At 44.7% G+C, this 16,773-nt stretch overlaps 1 protein-coding gene across 1 annotated transcript in view; it reads left to right on the top strand.

Moving 5' to 3' along the window:
- Window positions 1-16,531, top strand: part of LOC139737517 (centrosome-associated protein 350-like) — a 37,856-nt gene extending 21,325 nt beyond the window's left edge. The window contains 15 exon segments of the mRNA XM_071648187.1: window positions 691-768; window positions 1,305-1,536; window positions 1,809-2,069; window positions 2,534-2,983; window positions 3,174-3,358; window positions 3,975-4,716; window positions 4,886-5,026; window positions 5,293-5,654; window positions 6,272-6,539; window positions 6,955-7,172; window positions 8,755-9,086; window positions 9,750-9,910; window positions 10,512-10,872; window positions 11,364-12,430; window positions 13,233-16,531. Coding sequence (XP_071504288.1) covers window positions 691-768; window positions 1,305-1,536; window positions 1,809-2,069; window positions 2,534-2,983; window positions 3,174-3,358; window positions 3,975-4,716; window positions 4,886-5,026; window positions 5,293-5,654; window positions 6,272-6,539; window positions 6,955-7,172; window positions 8,755-9,086; window positions 9,750-9,910; window positions 10,512-10,872; window positions 11,364-12,430; window positions 13,233-15,431 — 7,057 coding nt within the window. The 3' untranslated portion in view covers window positions 15,432-16,531.
- Window positions 16,532-16,773: the final 242 nt, after the last annotated feature.

The raw sequence follows: 16,773 nt of genomic DNA, 5'->3' as shown, positions 1-16,773 counted from the left end.
TTGCATTTATCAAGGATGCGAGCGTTCAGAATTTAATCTGATTTCAGATTTTTTTACTCTGCCCATGCCACACTTATCAGACATTTTGGCAATTCAAATGCATTGAAATTTTCACAGTTTACTTCACTTCAGACTTTTTTTTCCCCATAAGTATTAGATTTTTTCAGATTTTCTTTTTTTCTGCAAGTACTCTCACACCCCTGATTTATGGAGCTATTGACCATCACCATACTTCACTGAGGCCTAATAGCATTGGGGACAAACTTAAGTCTTGTTTCAAGTGAGAACTCCTTCCCTTGCATCCTGTTGTTGAACGTTATTGTATATTAGCCTTTCGGAATGTGCATATGTTTTTCCAGTCAGAGTGGTATGAGAAGATACCAGGTATGTAAGGATTATTTCTTTGTCAAACGTGCTTTATTCAAGTAGAGTTAACTATGCATTGATATATATTGTATGTGTCATGTGGTAGAGTTGTAATGACAAATCAAACATATGATGCCGTCTTAGGTATGCAGGGAATTTTTTGGAGAGATTACTTCATGCAGTATGTCAGTCACATTTGTCATTGGCTCAAGTGATGTATACTTCATCACCAGTATTGCACATTTGTTTGAATGAACGTAGATATACGTGTATGTGACATTAACATCAAATATTATGTTTGATTGAACAGACAAACAGTGCAAGCAGGCCCCCAACTGGCCGATCGCTGTCATTCCCTTCAGCAGGGACTTCGACATCATCCCCGTCTGATACCTTGAACAGGTTAGCAACTTTTCCCTCTGAATTAAAGTCGGTCACTGGATGTTGTCAGCGTGTGAGCATTTAAGTGTCATTTCCTTTGTCTGCTCATTTGAGTTCTTGGCATAATATTATTAAGACAAGTGTACATGTTCAGTCCAAATTGTCTTCAGTGTTGCTTGTTTACTTGGACCAATCAGAATGTTATGTCCAGCATCCACATTTTCCTATATCCCTTGTCAATCCGATCAATATTTGTGATGCATTATATTGCAGTTCTTCCAAAGATGACATAATTTGACCACATGACTTATCAGCAAGTATGTTGAAATTGGTTCATCCTGCCAACAATTTGTGTGTTTAACCTTTTCTAGACGTGGGATACCAGCTGCACAACTAATGTAGATAGATATCACAGACTGTTCATGTCATCATCAAAGGTTGAACTAACCCCATTTTTTTTTTACACACACACACACACACACACACACACACAAATGAGTATAGAAAGAAGGCTTTAATCTCTAAACTATCCAATTTTCTGCCATGATTACCATCAGCTTGAGTGTGACTGAGAAGAAAAGATCACGCACCCCTAGCCCTCGGCCCCTCTCTCTGCGAGATGCCGGCACACAAACTCCGCCCAGCTCCAGGAGCTCTCCCTCGTCGATCAAGTCCCGCTCGTCCAGCAGCAGAGGGAGCCATTCACCGCCCAGTGACGCCAGGTCCCCCGTCAGTGATCACCACAAGTCTCCCGTGGATGAGATTAGGTCACTCATCGAAGACTTGAAGGTGAAGAAGGGAGTTACTGCAGTATATGCTGCAATTGCTAGTAGAAATGGGGTTGTCCTTTATCATTGCATTTAGATTCTTGCATATGAGCACATCTTTTTATGCAACAGGGCTGTTTTCAGTCAATATTTGGAAGTTTTAGAGTCCCGGAGATTCCAATGTGTCTCTATAGAGTAATTTAAGTCAATTTTTGCCATGATGGTGCTCATTTTGCCAATCTCAAGTACATTGTTGAAATTTGTTGAAGAAAACTCATCTCATTCCCCCTACAGAAATCAACATCTTCAAACTCAGAGTCAGTTCATGGTGAAGGCACCAAGAGCGATGCAGCATCAGGAAACAGGTCGCCGCTCACCAAAACTCCTTCCGAGTCACCCACATCACCCCACCCCAGCCTCGGTCTGTCCCCACCGGTGGGTAGGAGTGCCAAGTCGCCAGTCACCAGGGAGGTGCTGAACCACTTCAAGCCCATCAGCCACCCTGGAAGTGAGCTCTCAGCACGGTCACGGGCAGCAGACCAGAGCAGCAGTACTGTGAGTGAAAGTGTATCAACTTTTACAGCAATGTCATGATTAATGATTTTTTTTTTTTTTTTTGATGTCAACACAAAGTATAAACACCTGTGAAAACAAAAGTTGACAGAGCATTTTTTAATAGGTCCTGCATGTCCTCAATTGTGATAAATTCCCCTTCACCCTTTCTATCATGTGACGAATTTGAATACTCTGTAGACAATGAATCTCAAATGGAGTTAATTTTGTAGATAGTACATGTCTTAGCACTGGTAACATCAGCATGTTCAAGATTTGTCACCACAGAGGCAATCATTGTAGTCATTAATTTAAATATTTGCAGCTGTAGTTTATTTGCAGAGGAGGCCCAGACTCGCGTAGTGAGTAAATGTTTCTTGTGTACTCCTTGTGTGACATAACCAGTGTAAATGTAAGTGGTAGATATTGATCTTCATGACTTTGTCCTTTCTGTCTCTCTCATGCAGTCGTCCATCCTATCGTCGGCCATGTCTCAACCCGGTCCCAAGTTTTTCTCGCCCAACGCCCTGCAGCTGAAGATGGCTGCCGAGCTGAATCTCCTGGAGACCCTGGAGGAGTCTGTGCGGCAGCTGTCCGAGGTGGAGCGCTCCCGGGCTGTAGCCCTGGCCCAGCAGGAGAGCTCCTCGCTGGCCAAGATCCTGCAGGCGCGGCAGCGGGACCACGAGAAGGAGCTGCAGCTGCTGTCCCTGAAGGCCAGGCAGGAGGTAGAGGCGGCCAACCGGCAGCTTGAGGAGGTCCGGGAGCGGGCTGCTGTCACGGCCCTCGAGGCAGAGCAGGTCCTGGTCCAGGCCAAGAGGGACGCAGCAGCAGAGACAAGGGACTCGGCCCAGAAGCTCTTGCAGACCCAGGCAGACGCAGCTAGGGTGACTGCAGAAGCAGCGAAGCAACTAGCTGAGGTGAGCCTCACCAGCAATTTCAGTCTGAGGGCTCTATACACGTAGTCCCGTTAACTCACAGATCTGTCCATTTTGCTACATGAAATTCTTCCCCTGCCATTGCTTTGCCTATGTGGAGTGATAAATTATACACAAGCTACAGCATGTAGGAACTAGAAATGAGACCGCTTTCTTTTTTGTCCACACACAGGCACATAAAGTCTCGGTGAGTGCCCCTCTCCCACCCCAGGTTGACGTAGGCCAAGTGGCTGCAGACACCGCCAAGGCAGCGGCTTCGGCGGCTGTGGGTGCCGCTCTGGAGCAGCAGCGACTCCACCAGAGGGACCTGCTGAAGGAGATGCAGGCCTCGCTGCATCCACCACCTCCTGTCACAAGGTAGGCCTCAGACCATCAACCTGCCACACATTGTCACAGTTCACCGAACTAGGAGAGCATGAACTTCAAACTATCCTTCTTCTTATAGTCCCACATGTATTAGAATACTTAAAGTTCTTTCCAAGTACTTTATCTTCAGAAGGGTGTTGATAAATTCTGTTTTTGAAGTCAATCATTTTTGACGTATTTACATCTTACTTTGAATGGATTGGAATGTACTGTTGAATGTTCTGGATGCCTTTCATCTATGGGCCCCAATGTTTAGAGAAGGACAACTTGTGGATGTGTTCCCAATTGTAAATATTGTGTTGTAATGATTTATTGCATGTATCACAGCTTGATTTTGTGGCTACCATGTGATGTACATGTAAACATTGTAAATCATATTTTCTGTGAGAAGTGTGTTGCTTGTCTAGAATGATAATGATACGGGCAGACTCACAAGAGTGTCTATGAGGCTGTCTTTGACTAAATGAAATTACTTCTGTGCATCTGCCTCTGTAAAGTCATTTTCAGCATGTGACCTATGTTATTGGGCTTCTCATGGGCCTGTTAATGGGAAAGCTGGTGTTATATTAGTTTCTCAGTGAATCCATTGATTCTTTCCATCATGCAGAAGTATAGCTACAGGTGACTCCAGAGTTAGCTCAGCAACACCAAGCAGGAGCGTGGAATCCAAGACTCCTTCTGCAAGCTACACAGAGGACTTCACCAACACTGCCTCGGCTTCATCTCGCACACCGCCCTCTACGTCCCAGTCAGCTGCCGACACCATCTCATCCCAGAGAATACCCACGGCCAGTGACAGTTCCTATTCCAAGCACTCTGATGCTTCCAACAAGAGTCCGAAGACCGTGAGCAGTGTTCCCTTCGAGCTGGACGACGAGTCTGGGAGGCAGAACCAGAGTGACTCCATCGCGACCGCCAGCGATCTCGCTGCCGACGAGGACGTCAGTCGAGGGAATGCCAGCTCCTCAATCCGAACCGAGTCAGATGCACGGGGAGCGAGTTCAGCCTCAAAGAGTAGCATCCCGGATGAGGTCAACGAGACCAAATCAAATCTGGACCAGTATTCGGGCAGTTTTGATGATTCGGGTTCTGATGAGGCATCAATCCCCAGCGTGATTTCTCCATCGCCCCCCAAGGCGGAAGCCAAGAAAGATGCGAGGAGCACTCCAAGGCGCTTCACAGTCAGGGATGCTGGGGCCACAAGAGACGTCAACGAGTCCACCGATTCGGTCCAAACGGAGAAGGATGTTTCATTCAGCGTGACAACCATCGAGGTGATCCAAAAGCAGCTGAAAGAAGAGGAGGCGAGGTCACAGCAGCAGGTCACTCTGCTTAGGCTGAGAGAAAAGGTGAGTCTGAAAGTCATTTCTCTACCCATGAAATGTCCAAGATATTTTCTGGCTAAACAAATAGACAGCATCAGCTGCAGGATAGAACACAATATTCTCAGAGAATAAGTCGTTCTCTTAATCCTGTCTTGAGAGATCTCAAAAGTCAATGCTTCTGATTTGCCTGTAGGTGTTGGTGGATAAGACCAATGCAGAGCTAGAATGGCTGGAGCACCAGAAGAAGAGGCACAAGGAGAAGGATGACCAGGAAGGCGTGGCCAACCTCAGGAAAAGACAGAAGGTCCTGCTAGCTAAGCTACAGGCAGAGCAGGTACTAACATAACTTCTTTTTTGTTTGTTTGTTGTCACTACAGTGTCAAATGATACTGATTTTTCATTGTCACACAGTGATAGTGTTTTTGTTATGTTTCACATATGATTTTAAAAAAAAAATACATATTAAAACAATCTCTTTTAAAATTTCTGTGATATTGACCATCACGTTATAAGTTTTGTTGACAGAAGCCACACCACAAAGTCCTGTTAATGATTACACATAGTGAGTGATCATGTTATGTTTGGTGATCTGTCCTGAAGGCGGAGATCAGGCGGCTGCTGACTGTCCAGAAGCAGTCGAGCATTGAGAGACAGCGACTCCTGTACCAGCAGCAGGAGATCATGAGGATACGCAAGGCTGCCACCCGCTACAAGGACCAGCTGAAGGACCTACCGCCGGCCACGCCCAACGCCTCCTCCATCCAGGCCAGCAGCGAGGATGAGTCAGTGGACGGAGGGATGCTGGGCTTGTCGGACTCCAACGCGGACCCGTCATCCCTCCTGCCCGGCGGCTCATCTCCCGTGGGTTCCCAGAGGGCTTCTCCTCAAGACCAAGCTGCTGTGGAGAAGCAGGCAAAAGTCATGCAGAAGCTGAAAATGTTGCAACAACCTCTCAGCATGAAGTGAGTTCTCATTCTGTGTTTGACTGCATCTCTTTGCACCTAGCCAGTATAAAAAACAACAACAACAAACACCGGCATCGATATAACTCTTGTCAATATCCTCTTAAAATTTCAGGAGAGAGGAATTTTGTCGTCATTGTTTCAGGCAAAGTCAAAGTGAAATGTTCCTGGCTGTACACGTGTAGTTTACTTTCAGCGTGTCCTTCAAACAAATTTGACTCGTTTATTTTCAGCTCTGGCTACTTTCAGCATATGTATCAAATGAAAATTTGTAAAATTCTGTGCACAGAATGTTTGTTACTGTGTCATAGGAGTCTTTGAATTCTGAAGTGTTTATATCTTAACATTAACATTTAACAGTTGTGATTCACTGTGGAGACATTCAATACTTAATTATCTGAAGAAACAGCATACTGTGTCTTTCATTTTGTTCAGTTTGTTTCACGTACCTGTGAGAAGAAGTTGACTCTGGGATGAAGCATACATTGTTATTGTGTGATGCATGATTAATTATACGGATGATACATTTTTCTTCGTAATAGATATCTCATAATAATAGTAATATTAGCAATGCCAGTCATATTTAGATGTGTTTTTTCTCTGTTCTTTTGAAACAGACTGCTCATGAAGCGTGAGATGAAGCTGAAGAAGCGCAGAAAGAATGCTGAGGAGCTGTTGGCATGGAAACAGCGGCTGGATGAGGAAGAGAAGCACGTGGCCAGCATGGAGCATGAGGTCCTTCACTTGTGGGATGCCACCAAGCAGCGCAAGAGCAAGCTGGCCGACAGACACAGTAAGGAGAGGGCCAAGCCGGAGACTAGCGTCAGAGATGGAGACAGCTACTCATCCGCCTTCTCATCATTGCCAACGCGCAGAGATGCAAAGGTAGAACCCCAATGTCAGGAACGCATTTATATTTATTTACTCGTTTTCGTTTTCCATCTTAATGAGTTGGCTGGATAGCTCATATTCAGCCACACTAGTTAGTCTACGTGGGGTCCAGTTGCATATTATGATTGGGCCAGACCACTTCACCGGGTTATGCACCCTGCTCTTTGCGATGAATAAATGAAGCAGGATCTTTTACGTGTGGGGATTGTGACTTTCACAAAGGGAACCTCCATTTCATTTCCTATCCAAGGGACCCTTATATTCATATTCTGACCAGCAAAGTTGGCTGAAATATGCTGTTGATGCTTCACTCTGCAAACAACAACTCCACTTGCATCTATAAGAAGTCTTGCCGAAATGGTTTAGAAATTTTTCATTTATTGTCACCCCATAATTTTACACCCTTCAGAGTGATGACGACATCTCAGAAGATTTCTCCTTCAAGAGCAGCGTCAAGTCGGAAGTGTCCCTCCCCAAGTCCAAATCCGAGTCGCACAGGAGCGGCCCCAAGTCTGCCTCATCCGAAAGGAAAGTTGCGAGCAACAGTGATGCCTCCATCGCAGAAGATTTACCCAACAGCAGCATCAACGAGGACATCTCGGCGGAGAAACCGCAGTCCAGCAAGAGGTGAGTGTCATTGCGAGCTTCACCGCCAATTCTGGATTTGAAGGACCTTGTTGAAAGAAGAATTGATTCCTGAAGAGCAGTGTATTTATCACATTGGCAATAAAAGGATGTGAAATAGCTACAGTTAAATATGAGCACACAAATGATAAGCTTTAACCCTAAACAGGCCGGGCTTTTTGGGCTGTGCTTTGTCCTGGGGAGGGTTGAATCAACCTCCACCCACCATTCTCGGGGAAATTGAAATTGAAATTTTCTTTATATTAATTAATGTATGCATAAAATCATACATTTTGCTCTAAAATAAAGCTCCTAGAATCCTAATTTGTGGTGATAGCATTCTTTGTAGTATTCCTAACAATGTACTTGAAAAAAAAAAATCTGGTATCAAAATTAATTTCTCATGTATTGTATTGTTTCATGAATTTGTTATGTATTTCTCTATTTTTCAATCTTTTGTTTTATAATTTTTCTTTTGCAAAATTTATGACAGACCCTATTTCAAGCATGATTATGCTAAGATTAATTGATTTCAGCCAATGAACGTGAAAATAATTGTATCTTTTTGAATAAGGTGAGAAAACTCCATTTACATGGACTTTGTACACAAAATCACATTTTTGAGCCATTTTCGGTCTGACAGGCATGTATAAAGGGTTGTGCAGCATCCGGTGACCCCGAAAACCACACATTTTTCTCATTATATGTTCTACTTCTCTCACCTTCCTACCAATTTTGTTGCATTCTTGTTTGGGATTTCAAAAACAGCTTCTTTGACTACAAGATACATTTTCTGTGCAAGAAATTTTACTGATAGTAAGGCACGATAAATACAAACATCTGGGGGTGTTTCATCAACGTGTGACGGCGCTGACAACTTGAATCACTATAGTAACAGTCAGTGACCAGAACATCTCAGCCAATCAAAACCAAGGATTTTACTGAAATTGGTCAGCGCCAACAATGACAAACGTTGATGAAACACCCCCCTGCACTGACTGTCCCCTTTTCAACAATTTTAGTATGTGTGTGAAATTTGGTTTTGTATTAATCATTCAGGATACAAATTAATAAATAGTGCATGGTCTAGAAGGTCAACAGCAAAGAAGAGTGCATTCAGATTTACGTACCTGCTGGATAAAATAATTCTCTAATGCCATAGTTTCCATGCGAGGCATCCAACATTCGTAAGGTATATTGGATTCCAGTCGTCCTTGACTGCCGACCACTTTGCTTACATTGAGATAAAGGCTGACTGAGGAGCATTTCCTGTGGATAAGATATTAATGCAGCTCATAATGCATTTAAGTAGCAAAGTACTGCCTACCGCACATTGTCTCAGAACACATGCCAATCACTCATAATTACACATACTAGCACAGCCACACTGGCAGCACAGGCTACGTAACACAGCATGGCAGATGCCAATTTTGATTGCGAGCCATGGATTCTAGAATCCAGTCACTGCAACATGCTCATTAGGAGAGTGCTGCGTGCTCTTGATACCAAACACTCGTTCTCAAGGTTAGTGTAACCACACCAAGGTTCATGCCACTTCACTCTCTGTGCTGTCCCCCACCCTCAGTGCCACCGAGAGTCCTCACCAAGGGGGAGACCTGTCGAGCGATGACACCATCAAGGAAGCCTCCGCCTTGCAGGACTATGGTAGTGACTCCTTCGAGTCGGCAGACCACACCCTCACCCCGTCCAAGGCGGAGTCCTCGCTGAGGGGTGCAAAGGTGTTGTCGTCGTCCCCGCCCCTCCCAGCCACAGCCCTCAGCTCATCCACTCCTAAGTCACTGGGCAGCAGTGGCAGTATTCCATCCAGAAAGAGTCCGTTCAACCCGCCCCAGCGGAGCAGGCATCCCTCTGACAGTGGCTCAGAGTCCGAGAAGTCGTTCTCACAGACTATGTCAGGTAAAGCCCCAGTTTTGTTGTTGCTAGTGTCAGTCCCCACCTGTCAGTCCGAATGTTTCTATAGTCTATTGCTATTTCCCTCAGTCAGTTTTATCATTGAAACTGATGTCAGCAGCTTGTATGCAGATTCTATGACACCAGAAATTGAATATGTTTGATGCATATCAGATGCATTTCTCAGCCACATGTACATCACTGTGTTTAGAAACCTGAAAGCCATGCAGAAACAGAATGACATACAGTGCACTCCCATTACAATGAACATGGTTATAATTAAATTCTGTCTACAAGGAAGTGAGTATTCAGGCCACCGAATTCTCAGCTATATATCGTGAAGTGCTTTACTGTTCGGCTATAACTGAATTTTGATATAACCAAGGAAAACCGCCGATCCCGAGGACTTTGTTATAACGGGAGTGCACTGTACGTGCATAGATTGTTGAATGGCAGCAGGAGTCATCACTCCCTAAGTGATGTATGATGAAACAGTGCTAAGAAGAGGAAGGGGAGGGAGGTTATCACTCCCTGAATCTAATCAGTTTGATGAATGGTCTGGGAAATATTAAGTCCTGTTTGAAATCATTTTGCTAATACATTATTAAGGTTTGTCAAAATGACATTGTCTCAATGACTGCCATATTTCTGTGATCCCCTGCTCCTCAGAAACTGCCTCTGACCAGAGCGACATCGAGGGACGCGTGAGGGCACTCAAGGACGCGCTGAAGAAGCGCAAGATGGAAGCAGACCGGCTCAGGAAGCAGCAGAAGAGACTCAACCGTGAGAAGCTGAAGGCCCAGGAGGCCAGCCTCAAGAAGCAACTTGAGGTAAGCCATCCAACCCTCTCATGCGTGTATTTGGAGTGTGTCATTCGTCATACTGCACCTGCATCTTTTTGTGTATTGTCAGCATATAGTTCATTACATAGGATAAAACATGTGTGCCAATAACATAATAAACTTGTGACCCTTTTTATCAAAAGATATAAATTGATTATAAATTTCCGTACAATCGATTATAAATTTCCATACCACACAGGCTACCATAGACTCACGATAGAAAACAATATATAATCAGTTATAACTCTTCATAAAACAGGGCCCTTATCTCTCTCACACTAGCTGGCACAAACTACAGTGATTCATTGTTCATAAATTTATGAATTACTGTACACGGTATACATTTAACGAGTCTATTTTTTTTTTGTTAATAGTTAAATTCACAATCATGGAGTACAGCAATGAACAGAGAAATGAATGTGTGCATGTTACATTCATATTGGAATCAGCATTACTGTCCACTTTATTTATTTCTTCTTCTTTTTTCTTCCAGATTTTTGATTTGTGTATGTATGTTTGTAAATACTGATGATGAGCCTTCAATGTAATATGATTACATGGTTTTGTATGTGTGGTTGTATGTCCACAGACTTACGACGTCTTTATTGAGAAGACCAAATCAGAGCTGGATCAAGAGTCCAGGAAACAGAAACTACAGGGTTCCCTTCTACCGACGCCGACCGCCAAACCCCAGATCAAACAGCCAAAGGCGGGCACTGACTCCCTTCGCCATGCGAGGGCGCTGCGTCAGAGGACAGCCTCCGACAGCAGCCAAGATGGCCACTCCGAGGGCAGGAGCGTGGCATCGGTCAGGGTCCTCAGCGGGTCGGAGAGTGGCCGATCCAGCCGGTCTAGTCTTGAGGGAGTTGTCGGCGAGGAGAGACCAGCCAATCTTCCGGGAAGCAAGGACTTCTCAAATACCTCCTCTCCCAGCACCCAGCATTATGAAGGTGAGAATAATTCTCCAATCCAAGTAGGGCGCTTTTTGTGTATATTTGATACTAGTATGTATTATTTAGTGTTTTCAAAGTGCACATATAAGATTAAAGAAATCTGCTTTTGTGAGACTGACACGCTGATACTTGAAGTTTTTAAAGATATTTGATGTTGCAAGATGCCATTTGTGGTGAACTCTCCTACATCAATAAAAAACATTCTAATTAGGAATACAAGGTACTGTAAAGACTGTGCTGTAGTTATAAACCTTACTCAAATGGTATAGCCTTACTGAAAGTGGTCACTGTGTTGTATCTTGTGAGTGACCGTTTGATGGGAGGTTTAAAACTGATTGAACTTTCACATAACAGTGCTGTGCTGTACTTTCATATGAAAGTGTCCAATTCATTACATTCATGATTAGAACCAATGAAGGGGTCATCAAAAGTATGATTCATTGGTAACTCAGTAACATCTCCTTTTTTTGCTGTCACCTTTTCTTCAGGTGCACTGAGCCCAAAGTCTCCTCACAGTATTTCCAGGGATCGCAGCATTTCGGCGAGCAGTAGCATCGGGGAAGACATCAGTATCAGGAGTGACTTTTCTGACCGGGAGAGTGTACATGACTCTGAAAAGTTTGACTCTGAGGACCACCGAAAGATCAAGGAGAGGCTGCAAAGGGAAGAGCCGAAGGAGGAAGAAGATGAGGAGGAAAAACCAGGGGCCAAAGATGCGTTCGATGTGAGCATCAGTCCGATACCTGATGGGAGACTGTCAGGAGATGGAAAGGAAGCAGAGGAGACTGGTCCAGCAAATATCAGCCAAGTGGCTCTGAGCTCCAGTCCAGCGCTCTCAGAGAAACACACCCCGGCACCAGACACTGGGGACGACGACACCTTTGATAGGGACATTTCGATCTCCTCTTCAGTTCCGGAAGAGGTCATCTCTGCGGCTAGCGCAAGGACTCAAGAATCCTTGGAGGAGTCGGCGAAGATGCCTATGATTCTTCCAACATCTCCAAAATCAGATCGCGAGGAGGCCATAAGCGACCATCTTGCAGAGTCTCCAAGCTTGCCAAAGAGTCCCCAAGTAGCACCTTTATCGCCAACTGCTAAGGCACCAGTGAGTCAGACGCCGGAAGATGCATCTCTGAGGAGTGCCAAATCTGCTACCAGCTCCGTCTATTCGCAGTCATCATCCCATCTATCTCCACGATCACAGAGTGCAAGGTCTGATGCCAGCTACAGTGACTCCTTCCTCTCGGGGTCGAAGGATCGAGAGTCGAGATCAGACACAGAGGAGGACATAAGTGAGCACTTGAGTGAGGTGTCCATCGCACAGAGCAGCCACAGTGCACACTCAGGACAGTTGGTGTTCGATCTGAAAGACAAACCGAGGACTTTGGACACCCCAGAGCAGCCTGCTGCAGAGGAAGATCATCCTGAAGCCACCATAGTCCCAAAGAGACAAGAAGATGAGGATGACGTCAAAGATGCAACCTTTGACGTCCTTCCAGCTGTTGATGAACCCACGGATGTATTAACCACTGATGTTCCAGAACCAACACCCACAGTAAGTTTGTATTTTTGTGATAACCTACATCATCACATCATTTCAAATGTTTAAATCAGCAGCATGCTTTGCTGTGATTTGTGCTGGATATCCCTCTCCACCTCTTTATATCTTGAGGTGTTTTGTCTGAGCTCACTTATTCCCTAGTCTCTGAAATGGAAGAATAGGTTTCTTTGATATTTTCTCATTAATGTTTAGTACAATTTTCACTTGAAATCTGTAAAGTTGTGATTTACTATTATACCACATCACAGCATTTGTTGTTGTTTTTTTTTTTTTTTGGGGGGGGGGGGTTGGCAAGTGTGACAGAATTGAGAGTCAGAGAAGTGACAAAATTTCACAATGTAGCATGGAAATTGAATTGAAAATGCCTTTTCTTAACAGATAAAGATGTGTTTGATAATGCAATTGTGCATACTAACTTTTCTTACTGTAATGTGGTGGCAAATTACCTCACTTTTAAATATTTCCAAGTTGTACAAGTGAGACATGACTGGCTTCCTAATTTAAAGCATAAAAAGGATTTTACATTTTGTCAAAATATGATATATGTTGATCGGTATGTGTATCACAGTGTTTGTTACCATGCTTAGAAAGAGCACATAATCCCCTCCACATTTCACCAGCTCAGCTGGTGTGATCAAGCTTCATGTGAAATAAGTTACCTCTAATTACGTCCAAGCATAGTTAGAACTGGTGGGGGAAAAAATAGTGTCAATTGATGGAGTGTGCACCTAGCTCAAGACATATCTAGACTCATTCCTTTTCCTGTTTTTTCTTTTGCTCCTTCTTCAACTTTCAGGTTCTTGCACACATTCACCTTGGAGATGAAGTACTCATCAGTGGGAAGCAGCCGGGAACACTTCGTTTCAAGGGTCCCACAGAGTTTGCCTCGGGGATGTGGGCAGGTGTTGAGCTGAGAGATGCCGTAGGAAGGAATGATGGATCCATAGAGGGTGTGTCCTACTTCATCTGCCAGCCCAACTACGGTATCTTTGCCCCGGTGGACAGGGTGGCACCTCTGCCCAAAGACTTTAAACCGGCAGAGGTGACCCCAGTTTCTGATGATGAAGAGGAGGCATCAGAGCTCATCGAAGAAGACATTCCAAGCCAGTCATCTGTCAAAACTGTCTCTGAGAGTGATCCCATCAAGAGTGGGAGTGTCCACACAGGCGTTGCCCTGGAGGAGAAAGCTGAGGAACTTGGCAAGGATGAAGACAAAGAGAGTGAGCCATCACTGTCCCAACTGGTGTCTCTCAGGTCTGAGGACAATCTTGAGGAAGCGACGGATGACAATACGTCAGTCGGAAGCATTGATGATGATGCACTAGAGAAGTTGATCAGCAATGCTGCAGAAGCTGTCGAATCCTTTTCTCACGACGAGCACCTCAAGATCGCTTCAGCCCTTGACACCCCTCGTGGAGGTCCGGACGACATCGAAGAGCTGCCCCACGAGGATCAGGAGGAGCAGCAAGAGGAGGCCGAGACCAAGTTGGTGAATTCCATCACCGACCACCTGGTTGAGGTTGTGGTGAGGGACACCTTTGATGCCATGCTGGATGTGGCTGAACAGCAGCAGTCAGATGAGCAGGAGGCAGAGAGACAAAAGTCCCAGTCCAAGGAAAGCCTCTTCAGTATGCTGGTGTCTGCTGAATCCCCTCGAAGCGACAGTGAGCATGCAGAAGTGCCTGTTGAGAAGTCTGTGGTGGAAGTCTCAGAGAAACAGACTGCAAATGAGAAAGCAGACTCCATTGCAAAGTCACTAATGAACGAGGCCATCGGCGATTTGCTCAGACTTCGGAGAGAGAGGAATGAAAAGATCAAACTAGCCAATCAGACTCTGAAACAAGTAGAGCAGAAGAGCAGGTCAAAATTACCAGAGAGTAGATCACCAGAAGAGGTTACATCCCCTGAAATTAGAGCAGAGACTCCTTACACTCCTGACAAGAGTCCAGAGAGGCGAATCGAGAACATTGCACCACTTGACGATGACATCTTCATCAACAGGGTGCGTGTAGAATCAAGCTTGGGGAACGACACCATCCCTGTAGCAAGGCCAGGATCACCTGTCTTTGGTGAATCGGGAAGTGTCAGTCCAGAGGCCCTCAATGAAAAACTGGAACAGCTCCAGGCCTTGGATAAAGACCTCCTAGAAGCTGACCTCTTTGGTGACCAGGAATGGTTTGATGACGAGTTTGGATCGATGCCAAAAAGCCAGAGCATCATTAAAGTGCCAAAGCGAATGTCCGTGGATGAGAAGCAGGAGAGCGCAGCAGCGATAGCTGCACAGGAGGCGAAGGTAGCTGCCAAGCGAAATGCCAAGCTCGACTTGAAGAAAATCGTTGAGGAACCATTCTATGCAGTGCCTCACAATGTGAGAGACGTGAAAGACATTGCTTGTAAATCTGTCAAAGTCTTCCATGAACGGGTGCTCACTGAAGAACCTGTCGCCAGCCTGGCACCATCAGAGGAGATCCTGGGCTCAGAAACCAAAGGTACTGACATTGAAAGCACGAGTCGCAGGGCGTACAAGCATCTCATGTTCACTCTGTCTGGTGAGGTCTATCGAGCCATCTGCCAAGAGCAGGAACCAACCGTCCAGCCCCCGTGGATGAAACCCAAGCGCAAACCCCGCCGTTTTTTCTTCCAGCAGCCACCCCGCAACGAAGCAGAGATGACCACAGCAGTTGGCGACAGAGTTCTGTCTCTCACAGGACTCGTCTCTAAGCCTAGACAGGAGACTGCCCTGTCAGGTAGCAAACTCAGTAAAAAGAAAGACCACGTTGATGAGATCTTGATCGATGAACTCAAGGCAGAAGAACCCGAGTGGATTGACTACGATGAGGATGAGTTGTCTGTGAAAATGCAGTTGGCTGATGCCCTCTTTGAGTCCCTGCTTGTGGACACGGCAATGGTGCTGCATCAAATAGAAGACAAGCGAAAAGCCAGGAGCAGTGGTCTCCAGGGGGACCAGTTCAGACACCATGACGTGGAGTTCTGAGCATCTCTGAACACCTTGTATTCTCCAACTCCCAGTGTTTGCACCCCACAAAGGGGATGAATATCCTATTATCTGGTTGTTTGTGAGGTCTTGCCAATGTCTACCCAAGCCAGTGACAATGCTTTCCTCATTTTATGAGTACTCCAGAATTTTATCATTCTGCAGGATTACATCTCCAGTGCTTGACACACCAGGCAATAGTGATGACCTGAAGTGAACTTGTTGACAGTAAGATCTTGCCTGAGATAAAAACTTCTGCACATTGAGTCGGTTAGGGTCGGTCTCTTGCAGTGTGCAGTCTTTGCCAATGAAAAAGCTTTAGTAGGCTCTGTGATCTCCTCCACAGCCTCGAGTAGTTTTGAAATTGAAGAAGGAAGTTTAAATGCTGAAAAGATGTCAGTTTAGTTATGGATGGGAAGAAAATTTGGGGAAAAGGAGGAAATTTAATGGTCTTTTCAATAAGGTGATCAGAGTATGCTGAAATTGATAAAAGCAATGGTTGGATGTATGTGCCATCAGCCCCTTTTACATCCACAGTATCTTAAAGTTAGTGTTACATCTCGCTGCTAGAGTAAAGACACAGAGACTGTTGGTCCTCACAAAATGCCTCTGTCATGAATTTGATCTGTGTAGGGAAACGGGCCTCTGAGTAATGTGCAAACTGTAGAAGTAGAGATTGGCATGTTCATTCTGCCAATGGCAGTACGCAATGTGATGGGTGTGAAATACATGGTGCTGCACATTAAGGTGTGATTGTCTGAATTAAGCGGCATAAATGAGCATGATAACCAAGTGCAATTCCTATAATTTGAAAGCTTCTGCATGAATATTAACATGCTGAAAATCATGGTCTGAATGGGTGCACAGCTGTGTTATGTGTGTGCAACAATGGAAGTGCAAAAAAAAAAAAAAAAAAAAAAGAGCCATCAGCAAAATGTACATGCAACTGCAATGATCTTCACTTTGTTGTTTTTTCTATTTTTACTTATTCTATTTCCCCAAGTGTTTGAAACAGTAATGAACACACAGTAGGATGGCTGCCTGTGCAAAATCACCCTATAGTAATATGCTCTTGCCAGAAAATGAAGGCACCTTTTACTCGTGAGGGAGGGTTGAGCAAATATTTTGCAGTTTAACATATGTTAAGTATTCTTTTTTTCTTCTTCTTCTTCTTCTTTTTAGATGAAGAATGTGTTGCTGTTGCCTGTTTGCATCTAGATATAATCAGCTCTGATTTATTTTGATTTTAGGGTTGCAAGATGTGTATGAATTCCACTATGTATTAAGTTATTCTCTCTCTCTGTGTTACTCAAAGGTTCCTTTTATCCTGCTTTGTTTCAGG

This window comes from Diadema antillarum, unplaced genomic scaffold, assembly GCF_040938485.1.
Source record: "Diadema antillarum isolate AM-2024a unplaced genomic scaffold, OU_Dant_1.0 seq00000694_RagTag, whole genome shotgun sequence".
NCBI classification, from domain to species: Eukaryota; Metazoa; Echinodermata; class Echinoidea; order Diadematoida; family Diadematidae; genus Diadema; species Diadema antillarum.
Note: the sequence above shows the minus strand (reverse complement) of the source record. Positions and strands in the feature narration are given on the sequence as shown.